At 34.3% G+C, this 16640-nt stretch overlaps 2 protein-coding genes across 2 annotated transcripts; both read left to right on the forward strand.

Moving 5' to 3' along the window:
• Positions 1-419: 419 nt before the first annotated feature.
• Positions 420-1562, forward strand: LOC135141980 (guanylate kinase). Its single transcript, XM_064073610.1, has 2 exons — positions 420-548; positions 612-1562. Exon 2 carries the CDS (start codon positions 623-625, stop codon positions 1199-1201), a length of 579 nt encoding a protein of 192 aa, XP_063929680.1. The 5' UTR covers positions 420-548; positions 612-622; the 3' UTR covers positions 1202-1562.
• A 9332-nt stretch (positions 1563-10894) lies between these two features.
• Positions 10895-13549, forward strand: LOC135142291 (zinc finger protein 208-like). Its single transcript, XM_064073976.1, has 2 exons — positions 10895-11258; positions 11311-13549. The coding sequence occupies exons 1-2, from the start codon at positions 11206-11208 to the stop codon at positions 13505-13507; spliced, it is 2250 nt and encodes a 749-aa protein (XP_063930046.1). The 5' UTR covers positions 10895-11205; the 3' UTR covers positions 13508-13549.
• Positions 13550-16640: the final 3091 nt, after the last annotated feature.

The following is a 16640-nucleotide window of genomic DNA, read 5'->3' on the forward strand; positions in this document are numbered from 1 at the left end:
AAAAAAAACAAATCTGAACATTTAAAGGATTTTTTTTTCATTTGGATAATTCTTCGGCGATTTGTATACATATAAGAATTTCTTTGAGCTGTATTGTCGTTGTTATTGTTTATTATGTGTACTTTTTATGCAGGTATCGTTTGTATTGTATTTTTTGGTAAGTTTATATTTTATGTTTTGTTACTCAACTACAAGCATTATAAATTCACCGACACCTAACCGGCAAGGGTCATTTTACAGTCGTCACTAACCCTGTAGTTGTTCCGTCCAACCCCTCATCATCATATCATAAAATTTTAGTGGGCAAAAAAATAACGTTCTGAGTATACCTTGGGTACCCATTCCTATTCAACGATTTCTTTAAGAATTTGTGATTTGAGCCCTTTGGCACTTACCACATCGACACCACTGCCGCGTCCACACATAGGCAACATCCAATACACATCAATACCGAATTTTTCCCCCTAACCTCTAAATTTGAAACAAATTGTTTTCGTGCCTGATTCCTACATTTCATTACAGACAACTACTCCACAACCAGCGTTTAGGCAAGCAGCACCGTTCCCCAGAAACATGTTGTACTCTACTTAACCTAATAATCATGTTTGCAGGTTTATCCAGAATGTCAAAATTGCGACCTTTGGTCCTTTGCGGCCCTTCAGGCTCCGGAAAAAGCACCTTGTTGAAAAAAATGATGGAGGATTTTCCAGATAAATTCGGCTTCAGCATTAGCCACACAACCAGAAAACCGCGACCTGGAGAAGTGGACGGACAACACTACCATTTCACCACAGTGGAAGACATGCAGAAAGCCATCCTGGATGGGCAGTTTATTGAACACGCCACGTTTTGTGGCAACATGTATGGAACAAGCAAAGCGGCGGTGAACTTTGTCAGAGAACAAGGGAAGATTTGTGTGCTGGATATTGATGTGCAGGGAGTAAAACAAGTAAAGAACACAGATCTCGATCCGCTTTATGTGTTCATAAAACCACCATCTTTGGACGAGTTGAAGAAAAGATTGACTGCACGGAAAACAGAAACTGAAGAAAGTTTGCTGCATAGACTGAAAGTTGCCAGTGAAGAGCTGGATTACGGGACTGAGGATAATTTTGATTGCATTGTTATCAATGACAATTTGGAACATGCATATGTACAGTTGAAAACATTTCTAGAAAGTCAGGTTTTTGGGGATAAATAATTTATTCCTGGAAGTTTACATCATTGTAGGTGTGTCATTAAACTTTGCATTCCTAGAGGAGCATGCATTAAAGCTAAGCATACATAAACTTGAGTTATGTTGATAAGTAATAGTAATGCCTAGAAACCAGTGTCAAATGTAAATGTTTAGAATGTTAGGAATTACCTAATTGTTTCGTTTCATATGTATATATAGGTTGCGATAATTCTGAAATGGTGATAAATGTGTAAGTAGCGTATTTGAATTATTGTTATGTATATATTAGTAAAAATTGCATTTACAAACAAATGGTCATACGTAGTTCTGTGATTATTGGTATTTTTTCTAGTTTATTTATATCTGTAACAATAACAATAAATAATACATCACACACATGAAGTTTTGTTTTTTATATTCAGTGATTATTATTATATATTTACTACATGGGCAAAACCGTATTATAAAAGACTAAAACTACAAACAAAGTACTCAAACCTAGACCTAAGGCTGGTTCTTACTTACAGTTAAGTATCTAATTGCAAATGGTTTCTTTTAATAATACTGCTACCTAGTGTTCTGGTCATTCAAATGCTGAGAATGTGTGTCTTTTTAGATTAGAATTTCATTCAGTTTTGTATGAACCAGGGGCGGCTTGTCCTATGAGGCAGGTGAGGCAGTGCCTCACCAATGAATTTTACGCCTTATTAGGATTTTTATTATTTTATACGGACACATTTCGGCCAATAATTTGTGTCTTTTTTCTAAAATTTTAAAAATAAATATAGAAAATTATATTCTTATTTTTATCTCGGTAGGTACTCGTTGCTCCCTTAATTAAACAGCGCGCTTAAACACTCCGCACAACATGTATTTTGTGACGCGAATGAGGCCGACTCGAAGCTTGCCTCTACAGCATATATAGAAATCATGTCGTTAATAGGCAAGCAACCTGCAATACACTTATAAGCGGTATGAGTTGAAAAAAGACAAAATTGAGGCTAGCCTCATTTCCGTGCTTGCAAAAGAGATGGACAACTATAATATTTGCGCGCGGGGAACGTGCGATTGCAATGCAGTCTGCATTCGCAGGAGTATTCAAAATTAGGCCGTTGATTGTTTTGCCACAAATCTGTGTGTGTATAAATTGATTCAAAATTTCGGTAACAGAATTTTGTCTTAAAAGTGCCTACGTTTGCGTGGGTCGCGTTAGTGCTTTGTGCTTGTCATAATTTGATTTCGGTAATCGTTATTTAAGATTACGAGTAAATCGGAATTTTTCTCTACTAACGTTAAATGACAATGGCAGTTCTGTTTTTTCTACTTTCACGTATGATGATAAATTGTATGTAGTTAAGGAATTAAAACCGCCGGTTCCTGATTTGAGTAAATCGTTAATTGATCCATAAAAAAAATTTAAAATAAATCCGTATTTATATTTTATATTTTTTTCATTTTGTTTTTTGTTATAAATCAAATTAGCTTTATTTTATGTTGTATTTGATCTTTTTCGATATGTTTCCTTTAAAGTTTATTTTAATTTTGTTTTTTGTTAGAAGTTGTGATAACCCAAACTTCCCGCCTTAAAAATTTGACCTTGAAACAGTTTGAAAGGCCCGCGAAAAATTCAAAAATTCAAAGTTTGGCCTTGGCTGTGATCGTCTAACAAATGAGAACCTACGTTGTGTGTTTTTTTTTGTGGTTTTGAAAAATGGCGGGAAGAAGTTCTTTCATACAAGTGCATACACTGTCGAGAGCGCAAGAAATAATAGACAAAATTAGGAGCCTTCCTAAGGAGGAAAAAGAAACGAAGAACGACAGACGCTCGATTTGCCCTTCTGGCGAGTCCGCAGGGCCAAGGTGTCATCGGTCTTCATTCCCCAAAACCCCCTGGGGTTTTATTCACCGACATATTACATGTCAGACACCTTAAGATATGTGAAAGAAAACACTCGCGAATTGACAGACATACACATATGAAAACCGAACAAACACAAGACCTACACATATGTAAATTGGATGGCAGAACCCGAATCATTATGAGAGTGTGGCGATCGAACAAAATATATATCAATTTCATTTATGAGCACAGCAAAATACCCAGAGGGGGTGTCGTAGCGTGAGCGAAGTTTGGAGCTCCCGGTCTGGGCTGGTTTCCCCCGCGACGGTGATTCTATCTACACCAAGCCTGCCAGACAGCACCCCTCCATGACGAACATGCCGTCCAAGCAGGCCGTTTCGGCCTAAAACTAGCGGTGAAGTCTGGTCAACTACTACCTCGTCGTCAAGACCGTTCCCACTGAAATCTAGTTCAAAGCCTGCACATATGTGCAGAGAGCGCGACACATTCCGCTACCGCAACTAGGAACTGCGCCCATCGCCGACACTACGTGTTATTGTGTTATTTACCTTCAATTCTATTTAAATGTTCAAACTCTATGACTCTAATATTAAATGACAACCGAACAAGTGTTAAAGTTTCAACAAAGAGCAATAAACAACATTTAAATTCGCCATACTCTCTTACGGAAATTCAGTCAACAAATAATTCTTAATTGAGATTAAATTTGGACATCAGATAATTTACATGATAGAAATATTCATCAACAAAATATTTACAAGAGCAAAACTTAGCAAAGATTTATAAAATAAAGATCTGGTGTGAAATAAGCTTGTACAAATTAAATATCATGTTAAGTCAGAACTGCAGAGCATGGAAATTTACGTTCAATTCAAATTATACAGCAAAGAAAATTACTGAAGCTAAAATTGTGAGACAAAGACAAATTGCATGAGGTGAAAGATTGTAAAGTTAACAGATTTACGCATTGCAGGTTTGCGGATCACCGAAACTATCTGTAACAAAAAATGTGAAGCTGCATCTTTGTATTCATATGATTAATATTAATTCGTGTCCAGTCAAGTTATTGGTTAAAATTCAAAACGTGAAATTATTCAGCTACATTGTGGGCCATCATTACACATACATTTCCCCAAACAAAACACATAAACAAACATGGCAGACAATCTGCAGTTGCAAAATGGCGTTGGACGAATTCGTCATTCCAAATAATAGGCGTCGAAAATATGCGATGCAAAAATACGATGAATCCTGTGGCGTTGTATAAACGATGGGCTAAATAAAAAGGAATAGAAGGCACGTCCCCCCATGACCCACAATGTTGTTAATTTTGTTCAATAGATTCAGTTAAAACATGTGCTCGGTTAAAAGAAACAAAATGGACGCTCCAAAATGGCTGCTGCCTGAACAAAGAACGGTGAAAATAACAACTCGTTTGCCGCCATCCAAAATACAGATTTCACAAATAAAGCTAAATAAAGCATGGCCCGAACTAGAAATCACTTCCTGTAAAGCCCTACTGCGATGGATTTTAAATGAAAGATAAAAAAAACGAGATTAGTGGAAAAAAGCGCACGCGTCGAAGTGTCACGAGGTCAGAAGCATCGTCGGGGCTTGAAACTCGCCGCGAAACAGGTGTTCAAAACATACCTCTCCAAAGATGCGAAGATTTCGACACGGCTTACCGCCAACAGGAACACAAAAACCTCGTCGTAAGAACGATGAGAAGTCAGGAACACCCAATGGCTCAACGGGGCTGCTAGGTTTTCAATGGAACAGATCAACACTGTTGCTCGAAGCGCTCGAAAGGAAGTCGACTGTTCTCTCGAAGCGATGAAAAGGAAGTGGGCGGTTTTACCCGAGACAAAACCACCCTCGCTTTGCGCACGTCTGTTTCCTTGGGGTGGTTGGTTGCCAACCTCTCCTTCTTCTCACTAACCGTTTCTTGTGCGCGCGGAATTCGTTTGAAATTTAAAAATTCGAATTGGATCCTTACAAAGTTATATTAGTTTTTTCTGACCACGCTTCCCTTTCCTTTTGTCCTGTCATTCTCATCCTTTCCTTGCAAGACCTCCTTACACCTTCTTGGTTCTTTGTGGACAGTTAAATGAGTTTACAAATTTGTTTATTTGACTAAATAGAAAATATTTAAGTAATCTTGATTTATTTATATTTTAGAGCGTTTTGTGCTGTGCCTCATCAATTTTTCAAGTCATGAGCCGCCCCTGGTATGAACACTTTTTGCATTTGAATGGTTATGATTAGAGCTGTGCGGTTGAAATTTATTTACCCCCACTATCGGCCCACAGTGCAGATCGCTACACAGCCTTGCCTTGCTCGCTTCTCGCTTTTCAGTTGTGGATTATTTTTGCTAATTCACACAAATAGTTTTATTGTCAGCGAGACGGACACCTGAACATTATTAAAATTATGATTACTCTTATTTCGTGAATATGGATTTTAAAATCATCAACTGACATGCCGTTAACATTATTTTTCGCGTAATTTTCTTCGCGATACATAACGTCGGTGCAAGCCTCTGGCCTGCCGGAGTGGGGGTCAATTCGCAGCGTTTAAATTTCAACCGCACAGCTCTAGTTATGATACTTCTGAGTTAAAAATTTAGCAGCCAATGTGTCAGTCTTGAGCTGCAATTTCTGTCCACTTTTCTGTGCTCTTATAGAACTGATTAACTTCTGATTTCCTTCATTGTTTAAACATTTTATATTATGCTGAAACCACTTCCAAAAAAATTTGTTCCAAATCCACACTTGTCACAAATGTAGTTTTTAGTTCTGTATCCCGCATTTGGTAAGACTTCTTGGGTTTCTTTGTTATTGTTATTACATTTTTGAATGTGTTGTTTGAAGTGTAGTGTTAGTTTGGTTTGGAAATTGCAGTCCTTGCAGTAATAAATTTCCATGTTAAAAGATAGCGTGGGACACTGATGTCTAATGTGGTTCATCATGAGGACAATTGATGTGGTATGTATTTGGATAAGGTTCACAAACTACGTTTAGAAGTTTAGAACTAAGGGCATTGTTGTAATTGAGGGAAACAAAATTCTCAGATTTTCCAGAATCTGGTTCACGAAAATTTATTATTAGTTTTGAAAAAACAAAGTGTATTTTCTGCTCACCTAAATTGTTTATTTTTTTCTGTACACATAACCTCAATTTATAAAACAATATAGGCAACAATAATGCACAATTTTGAAATAAATTTACATATAGACCCCCACGTAAAATTTGAAGCAGAACCTGAAAGACGTCAAAAATGTATTATTGGAGTGGAAATGGGAGAGAAAAAATTATATATTCAACCCGTATCATTACTTTCTAGTATATTGTTGGTTGCATATACAAAAGTTTAATATGTATTCTTTAATAAAAATATTCCGATATTGCAACTTGTGTTTATGTTGGCAGACATATAAGTCATCACATACGATAAATTTATGTTTTGGATACATTTGCATACATTTTGAACAAGTAAAAACTGAGAGATCCAAAAAATCCAATTTATTAATTTTTGTTGCCACATTTTTCCATAATTTGATTTTTTAAATTGCAGTTGTTTCATACTTATGCTTCCTCTTCATGTGCTGTCTTAAAGTTCCTATTACTTTAGCCTTGTACGGACACTTCTCACATTCATACCATGTAATATCTTGTTCATCCAAATGGTGTGCACTTACGTGATTTTTTAAAGCATAATTGTACTTACATTTATAGGAACACTTTTTGCATTCATACCATTTAATATCCTGTTCATCCAAATGGCGTCCACGTATGTGTCTCTTCAAATTACCTTTTAATCTAGCTTTGAATGGACATTGTTTACATTCATACCACTGGATTTTATTTTCATCCAAATGGTACGCATTCATGTGACTGTCTAAATAACGGCTGCGTCTGGTTTTATACGGGCACTTTATACATTCATACCATTTAATATCTTTTTTGTTCCAGTGGCTTCTTTTCATATGTTGTCTTAAAGCTTCTGGTCTTTTAGCTTTGTATAGACACTTCTCACATTCATACCATTTAACGTATTGCTCATCCAAATGGTGTGCATTTATGTGGTTTTTTAGCATATAGTTGAATCTAGCTTTGTATGGACATTTTTCACATTTAAGCCATTTAATGTCTTGTTCATCTACGTGGCGTGCAGTTATGTGTTTGTTCAAATATGTTTTCAAGGTAGCTTTGAATGAACATTTTTTGCACTCATACCATTTCATTTCATGTCTAGCCAAATGCTGTACTTTTATATGCCTTTTTAGATTATATGGTGTTTTAGATTTGTATGGACATTTTTTACATTCATACCACTGGATTTGCTCCTCTTCTAGATGGTGTATATTTACGTGATTTTTTAACATATACTTGAACCTAAATTTATACAAGCATATTGTGCATTCATGGCGTTTAATCTTCTGGTGGTTCAAGTGGCACACCTTGATATGATAAAGCAACCACGAATATATTTTTGTTTTGTACAGACATTGTTTACATTCATACCACTTAATATTTTGTTGGTTAGTATGGGACACATCTCTGTGTTTTTTAAGCTGTTTCTTTGTGTGTATTGGTAAATGTTCTCACATGTTAAATTTATCTGCGAGTTTTCGTTATTTTCCAAACATTCTGTGCTATGTTGTAGCCATTTCAACGAAAACTGTGTTTCAAAACCACACTTTTTACACATGTAGTTTTTAATGGTATATTCCACGTCAGGTGATTCTTCCTGTATTTCTTTTTTAAAGATACATTGTTGAATGTGCTGTTTAAAAACTAGTGTTAGCTGTGTTTGGAAATTACAATCTTTGCAATAATAAATTTCAATGTTTGTGTTTTCGCAGTAAAAAGGTATTGAGGCTGAACAGTGATGCATGGCGTGATTCTTCATAAGAAAAAATTGTGTAGTGAAATATGGGCAAAGTTCACATTTATGGACATGGCTTAACCAAGGTTTCGCAAATGCATAATTCCTGGAGTATTCAAACATGGGCATTTTGAGTCACCTAAATTTATCAGTTAATTTCAGACTACAACATAGAAAGGTATTTGTGAGTTTTCTTACCTAATATTATTTGTGAATAGTAATTTACTTAATGTTTAGATCTCTTTAAATTTGCTTGCTACAAATATAACCTCAAAAGCAGAGGCCAAAAATGTGGATTCATATGTCAATTTTAAATATACTAGCAGCCCAAAGTAATTTAATTGATTCTTTATTAACGACTTGCTAGCAGTGCTTGCCACAAGTGCCTTAAATGATAATTTGATTTTAAATGCCTGTTTTACAGATAATACGTTTCTACAAATTCGGCACTAAATGTTATCGAAATTATCGCACAGACATCATTAAACTAACAGGAAATGATACAAGGCATGAAGGCAGGATTATCAACTTGATACATTTAAATATGTTGTATAACAGAATTTTCCTTTTTCCAAAGACATTGCTCTACTATATTATACATTATACTCTGGAAAAAGAAAACTGTAGATCGTATATTTTGTGGTACAGAAAAAAGCGCTAGCTACATCGGAAATGCATACGTTTCTAGGTAAACAAACCTCTAGAACAAACGTCATTATTATTATTATGAAGCAGATGAGTAGTTTTAGAAAATTCATTCATAACTATTTACACTTTCAATTACGTGTACAATTGGTTGCATACACAAATTTATTTCATAAACGTGATCAAAAAGTTTTCAGATTAAAGTTAGCCACGAAAGTATTTGTTATGTCTTTGATTAAACTGCAAATGTCATACATAACTTCATTTGTATTTCAATAGTTTGAATTTCCATGGCGATCTCTAATCTGAATATTTTTGATCACCCGTTTTAAATAAATATTTATAAAATCAAAAGTTTTTTGGTGGTCTTTGAACACGCATTGTAAAAAATTGGTCGAAGGTTATTTCAAGAGAACTTTTCTTGCCCCTGAAAAATTATCGTTTTTTTGCGATTTTTGTTTTCTGATAACAGTGATAACCTCTATAAAGTAAAAACCTGTGGCGTAAATAACGCTCCCGCAGCTTATTTGACTTGATTTTATTTTCAATTTTTCATTTTTTTGTTCCTTCATTTTTTCGTTTTGCATTTTTTCTAGTTTTCAATTTTAAATTTTTCAACTTTCCAATTCGATTTCTAGAGCTTTCAATTCTTAATTTTTGTGCAATTTTTCGTTTCAATTTTTTATTTTCTTTATTTCTACAGATTTTTCTCATTTTTTGTTTTTTCAATTTCAATTTTTTCAATTTTCGGTTTGCAATGTTTCAAATTTTCTTTTTTCTTTCTTCAATTTTCCTATATGTAGCTCATTAAATTTTTAGATTTTGCAGCTTTTCGATTTAAAGTTTCACGAGTTTTTAATTTTCAATTTTTAGATTTTTCATTTCTTCAATTTTTCGAAAAAAACGAGAAAGTACAAGTTATTTTACGTGACATACATTACGAGTACAGCCCAAAATTACTAAATAATAGATCGACTTTATGTTTTTTTATTATAATATCTGTTGTTCTTTGCACCAAAAAATTGTTGAAAGTAAACTACGTATAAAAAAAAAACAAAGATTTAGCTCCACCCACCCGCCCCGATCTCAATTGTGATGAGATTTTCATTCCTAATTAGACTGAAGAATAAAGCATTCATCAGAATTGAGGAGGGGTGGGTGGGCGGGGCTTATATTTTGTCCATTTTTTCTTAATATACGAAGTCTTCTTTTCCCAACAAGAAACTGAAAACATGTTTAACTTTCCTGTTGTTGAAAGAAAACTCTATATATTAAAAAAAAAAAAGATAACGTTATTATACCGTGCAATTGTTTTTGCGAAGATTTGAACGTTAAGCGAAAAAACTGAAAGCGGATTCGTATACTACAAGAGTGTGGGGGTATTTTTGTAAAACATTCAACTTATTATAAAACACGGTTCATTGAGATGACGTCATCAAATTGTTGATGAGGACGATTAACCAAATTCTGGCTAGCATTTAACCATCTACATGATATTTCTAACATACAAACAAAATTTGACAACAATTGGTCCAGCAATTTCGGAGATTACGGGTCTAATAAAAATGGATACAGACAGACAGACGAAAACGAGAGACTACTTTTTTCGTACTGTAGGGGTCATGAAACGTCGAGAAAACATAAAAGTGGCAATTCGTCCGATGGACTTGATTACTATGCTTCCTCAGCTTACGCTCGGGAAGTAAAAATTGGTCGAAAGTTGTTTTGACAGAACTTCCCACGCTCCTGAAGTAAACATATCCAGCATTTTCGAGTTGGGTTTTTTCTTTACACAATCATCAACATTTTTGCAAGGACACGTACATCAACAATTGGTAAATAACAGTGTTGTATTCCCAAATAAATAAATAAAATAAAGAAGGCGGCCATAGATCTGTTATAGTAGTAATACATATATCAAGGCAGTGGTTGAAGTAATTGTGTTTCAGAGGGTAAGGAAGTTAATACTTTTATTTATTTAAATTATATTATATATTTTATAAATTTAATTTAAAGAATTTTGTTATGTGGCGAATTTAATACTTTAAAAAGAAATTAATACAAAATTTCTTTTTCCCTTTTTAAAAGAAAAAAAAAAGTCAAAATTTTCACTGGTGGATAACACTATATAAATTTTTTGTGATGATTATGCATATGCCACAGTTTATCATATGCAGACCCTGATGCAGACAATATATTTTCGACGATTGGCAACATTGATCATAACAATATATAATATAAATTTTATGGTGATAGCATAGGGCGATGTGTGGGGTGGTAGGTGGTAGGTTATACACCATTGACACCAAACACCATTCACGCAAAGGCGCGAAATTTAGCGCCACTTCGCGAAACTAGTAACATTTTGTTTTTACACCACCGATTATTTTACTATTGGTATCACTAGCTGTCAGCTACGGGTGAGATTTACTGTATCCTAACATTCATAACAAATAATGACCTTGCAACGTAATTCCAATAAATACGTGCGGTCAAATATTTTACCAATAACCCATTTGGACAACTATTTAAAAATTAACTTCCATTTAAACTTTTACTTGTCCTAAACCTGCGCGGACAATTGTCAGCGTAAAACTGTTGCTTCTGAAATAATTAAATATCCACTTTTGAGGTTATGTTTACAAAAAATAGTCGGTCTGAGAATTTGGATTCTTTATTAAAGCTTGGGTAAGAAAATACGAATATTGCATTGTATAATCTGAGATATTAATGAATTCAGGCAAAACAAAATGTCCATTCTCGAATATTCAGAGAATTTTACCGCTGTGAAACCCTTGTTCAACAGTGTCCACAAATGCGAAGTTTGTCCGTATTTCACGTCGTCGTTTTTTCTCTTGGTGGATCATTCCAGGAACCACTGCTCCTCCTCGACACCTTTTGACTGTGAGAACACAAACATCGAAACTTATTACTGCAAAGACTGTGATTTTCAAACAGAACTAACAATTGTTTTCAAGCAGCACATCCAAAAATGGCATAGTGTTAAAAAGGAAATTGAAGAAGACCTACCAGACGTCGAATATACAATTAAAAACTATATTTGTGAAAAATGTGGCTTCGAAACACATTTCTTATTAAAATGGTTACGACACACTGCAGTATGTTCTGGAGATAAAACAAACTTTCATATAAATTCCCACGATTTCGACCAACAACTAATAAAGTGGCGTGAGTGCAAAATGTGCCCATACAGGTCCAAGTTTAATTATATGTTGAAAAAACACATAAATGCACATCATCTGGATGAGCAAGACATTCAGTGGTATAAATGTGAGAAGTGTTCGTACAAAGCGAAAGGACCTGAAGGTGTAAGACAGCATACGAACGCGCACCATAACATTAAGTGGTATAAATGTGAGAAATGTCCTTTTAAAACCAAGTGGAACGGTAATTTAAAATATCACATAAACGCACAGCATTTAGATGAACATGAAGCCAAATGGTACGAATGCAAAGTTTGCCCTTTTAAAACTAAAAAAAGATCGTCACTTTGTGATCATACTAAACGACATACTTTAACTGACGAAGATATTAAATGGTATGAATGTGAAAAATGCTCATTCAAGGCTAAATCAAAAGCTAATATAAAAAAGCACATGATTGCGCGGCATTTAGACGAACAGGACATTAAATGGCATGAATGCCAAATGTGTCCATACAGAGCTAAATATAACTATTTATTAAAAGATCACATAAATGCTCATCATCTGGATGAAGAAAATATTAAATGGTATAAATGTGAGAAGTGCTCTTACAAAGCTAAAGGTACAGCGGCTTTAAGAGGTCACATGAAGAGGAAACACTGGAATGACAAGGATTTTAAATGGTTTGAGTGCCAAAAATGCCCATATAAAACCAAATATAACCGTAATTTGAAAAGTCACATAAATGCCTACCATTTAGGTGAAAATGAAATTCAGTGGTTCAAATGCACGAGTTGCCCATTTAAAACTAAAAAAAAATCATCATTGAAAAATCATAACATAACTCGTCATTTAGACGAAAATGAAATTCAATGGTATGAATGCAAAGATTGTTCATTTAGAACTAAGATAAAATTGTCGCTAAATGATCATAACAGAACACATCATTTGGATGAAAATGGTATCAATTCCTTGATATGTGAAAAATGTTTGTTTAAAGCTAAATCAAGAGCTAGCTTGAAAAAGCACATATTTGCTCGTCATTTAGATGAACAGGAGATTAAATGGCACGTATGCAAAATGTGTCCATATAAAGCTAAGTATAACTACATGCTAAAAAACCACATAAATGCGCACCACTTAGATGAGCAACATATCAAGTGGTATGAATGTGATAAGTGCCCATACAAAGCTAAAGGACCAGAAGCTTTAAGAGGACACATAAAAAGAAACCACGTCGATGAAAAATCGGCAAGCCAACTAAATGAGCAAGAAATCAAATGGTATGAATGCGAAAAATGCTCACACAAAACTAAAAAAAAATCAAATCTAAGAAAACACATATATTCGCAGCACTTAGACGAACAGGATATTAAATGGTATGAATGCGAAAAGTGTCCATATAAATCAAAATTCAACTACATGTTAAAATACCACATAAATGCACACCATTTAGATGAACAGGACATTCAGTGGTACAAATGTGAGAAATGCCCATACAAGGCTAAAGGATCAGTAACTTTAAGAAGGCACATAAAGTCGAACCATTGGGATGAAAAGGATATTAAATGGTACGAATGTGATCAGTGCTCGTATAAAACCAAATACAACCGTAATTTAAAAAATCACGTAAATGCGCGGCATTTGGATGATAATGAAATTAATTGGTACGAGTGCGAAAACTGTCCATTTAAAACAAAAAAGAAGTCGTCGTTGCGCGATCATAACAAAAAACGTCATGTGGATGATAAAAATATCACAGAAGGAACGTGAAACGCAAAATTTTTCTACCATTCTATATTTAAGAGAATGAATAAAGTATTTTTCTAAATCTGAGTGTTCTTTGTTACTAATTGTAATCGTGTTTATTAAAAAAACTCGAATTATATCGAATTTTCCTGACTCTTCAGCTATGAATATGCCAAGTATGTGGTTTGAGTACGTTTCTTCGTCATACAAACTGACGAATTAAAATAAGTTAATTTTTAAATTAAGCTTAACTAAAAATACACGAGTGGCCACCCATTTTACATATTTTTGCTAATTCATTATAAATTATTTGAGTTTCATAAAATATCAGTAATTCCGAACAAGATTTCCATAAAATGGTATAATCATTATTACACACAGGTTGGTCTGTAAGATATGAAAAAGATTTTACAAGGAAACGTCACGAGTTGTAATTCTAGTTTTTTCTGACAGTATGAAAATTTGATGAGAAATTAAATTTTTCAAAGCGGGACACCAGAATAACAATCAGAAAAAATTTCCTATTATTTTTGAAATGTCTAGCTGAGCATTAACAGTGATATTAATTATTGATTAAGATTTCAGACAACTGAATTTAATAAAGATCCATATTGACAGTAGGGGATTTTATGTAAGTAGTTGTCCCAAATTAAGTCAAATTCCTTCCAAAATCTTCAATTGGGTGTAAATTAACCTTGTTAAATTAATTAACGGTATTGTCAGTTGTATTTTCAAGGTTTTATAAATAATTCTAAGGGCGTAGTTGGCCATGGATTTCAAAAATCCCGTTTCGCTGAAATTATGCCTCATTATGACAGTTCTCACTTGTCATTAATGTTATTTGTAACCTGTTACTTAAAGGTGTGGTGACCAAATTTGAATTAAAATTTCGCGCTAAAAAAAACGGCACGAAATCGCAATGGAATAATTTGAATAAAAAAAAAAAAATTAATCAAGAAAATCATTAAACATAGGCAACCGTGTGCAAGGTTAGTTCTTTTCTGGTATGTAGTTGTTTATTGTTTGTAAATTCACAGTTCATGTTAGGATTTTAATCGTCACTGGTTCTAACAAAACTTAACAGTTATGAGACTGTTTAGATAAGGCACTTGCTAGAAGATTTCATGAAATTCACTTAGTCAGGACTCATTCTTTGTTTATCAAGTTATAAATAAGGTTTCTGGATGCTTATGCTTAAGTGTTACATTATAACACTTCTTAATTCCTCACATAAGATTGCTAATAGTTCATTTACGGCAGTTAAATTCACCTAACGTTGTCCCAGTCTGGGAAAAGGATCGTGGAAAGTGCACTAGAATTCATAATATCGTGGACTGAGGGACGGGGAGATAAATTTTTTCCCTTAGGCAGTTATCATCATATCATCATCACGTTACCGAGAAGCATTTCTCGCGACGAGGGATGCGTTTTGTGTTTATTTATCATGTGTTTGTGGGGGATAAGCTGGAGACAGTCCACGATATAAACTCTCAAAGCTAATTGTTTTTAAGTAACCAATCACTTGGATCAAGGCATAATTTCACATCATGTAATTCTTTCTTTGAATCGTTGATAAAGTGTGGCATAATTTAACATAATGTAAATTTTTGTTTGAATCATTGATAAAGTGTGGCAAATATTAAACTCATGTAATTTTGTTAGCTTTGCAATTTTTCACCTCATGCAAATTTTCTCTATCTCGCAATTTAACCTCAGTAATTTTCTTTACTGTATAATTTAAAGTAAACGTAAATTTTCATGTTCTGCAGTTCCTAACCTCACGTAATTTGTTTACTCTGCACAAGTTTTACTTCACACCAGATCTTTATGTTTTTATAAATCTTTGCTAGTTTTTCTGATAACGTAAATATTTTGTTGATTAGTGCTTCCATCATATAAATTGTCTGCTGTCCGGTATTAATCTCAGATAGGAATTCTTCCCTGTTAAAATTTTACCAGAGTGTATAGCGAATTTAAATTTTGTTTATTGCTTTTTTTGAAACTTTAACACTTGTCCGGTTGTAGTTTAATATCAGAGCCATTGAAAGTGAACATTTAAATGGAACTGTGATAAATAACACAGGAACACGTGGCAGAAGTTGGCGGGATTTATCGGGTCATCTGCACAAAAGACGCGGAATAGAAGTCAGGGGAGCGGTTGGGATGACGTAACGCTCGCAAGATTTCCAACCACGAGTTTGCGACCGTACGGCCTGAACGGCACGTTTCTTCGTTAGGTATAGGGGTGCTGGGTGGTATGTGCTTGCCGAGTAGAATCACCGTCGTGGTGGAAGAACAGCCACAACCAGGAGCCCCAAAATTTTGCTGTGCTGTAGAATGAAATTGATATAGTTCGATGGCACACTCTTATAGCCCAATTTTGTTCTCTTGTTGACTACCAGAATTTAAATTTGCCGCCATACGCCCGTAACAACTTGTGTATTTGCATCCAGTTACTTTAATTCAGTCTTTGTTTTATTAAATTTGTGATTATTCTTGCATTAATTTAAAACGTTTAAATTGATTTCATTCAAAGTTAGGCAAGTTTTTTTTTGTAACGGAGCACTAAGAATTGTCAAACACAACGTAGGTTCCATTTTGTCAGACGATCACAGCCAAGGCCAAATTTTTTAATTTTTCGGGGCTTTTCATTTTTTTTTCACATATCATTTTAAGGCGGGATGTTTGAGTTGTCACAACCGTGATGTTTAACCACAATAAAGGTTTTTTTTTATTGTAATGAATTAGTTGTATTTTTTTGAGATATGAAGACGTTAGGCAACCAGTTATACAGATGCGTCTGATATCTGTCGTGAATTCTTGGACATGAAATAACATTCGCATAAAGTGATCGGCGGCACACACCTATTACCTACTTCGACCCTATAATCATTTATAGAAACCCTGTATTTCAAAGCTCAAATTCAAATTTTTACATTTTTCATTATTTCAAAATAATTATTCACGACTCAATTTCCCGCGCAATTTACCTACACTTGTGTTGTGGCTATTGTTTTTTATTTACATACTCGACTAATTTCCATTCGATACAAAGAACGTTCACCTTTTGCATAGAAACTCCCATTTTTTACGACGACCTAGGCCAATTGAGTAATGAAAACGCAATGCACTTTTATACAACGTACGTATGTCATAT

Source organism: Zophobas morio, unplaced genomic scaffold (genome assembly GCF_036711695.1).
Source record: "Zophobas morio isolate AGI-343-1 ecotype UQ-CSIRO unplaced genomic scaffold, CSIRO_AGI_Zmor_V1 ptg000046l, whole genome shotgun sequence".
Classification (NCBI taxonomy): domain Eukaryota; kingdom Metazoa; phylum Arthropoda; class Insecta; order Coleoptera; family Tenebrionidae; genus Zophobas; species Zophobas morio.

What these genes read in the sequence shown, in the direction of transcription:
- LOC135141980 (XM_064073610.1), top strand. Translation starts at nt 623, where the DNA reads ATGTCAAAATTGCGACCTTTGGTCCTTTGCGGCCCTTCAGGCTCCGGA.
- LOC135142291 (XM_064073976.1), top strand. Translation starts at nt 11,206, where the DNA reads ATGTTTACAAAAAATAGTCGGTCTGAGAATTTGGATTCTTTATTAAAG. An exon ending in GATTCTTTATTAAAGCTTGG is followed by an intron (nt 11,259 to 11,310) that starts GTAAGAAAATAC and finishes TAATGAATTCAG; the next exon opens with GCAAAACAAAATGTCCATTC.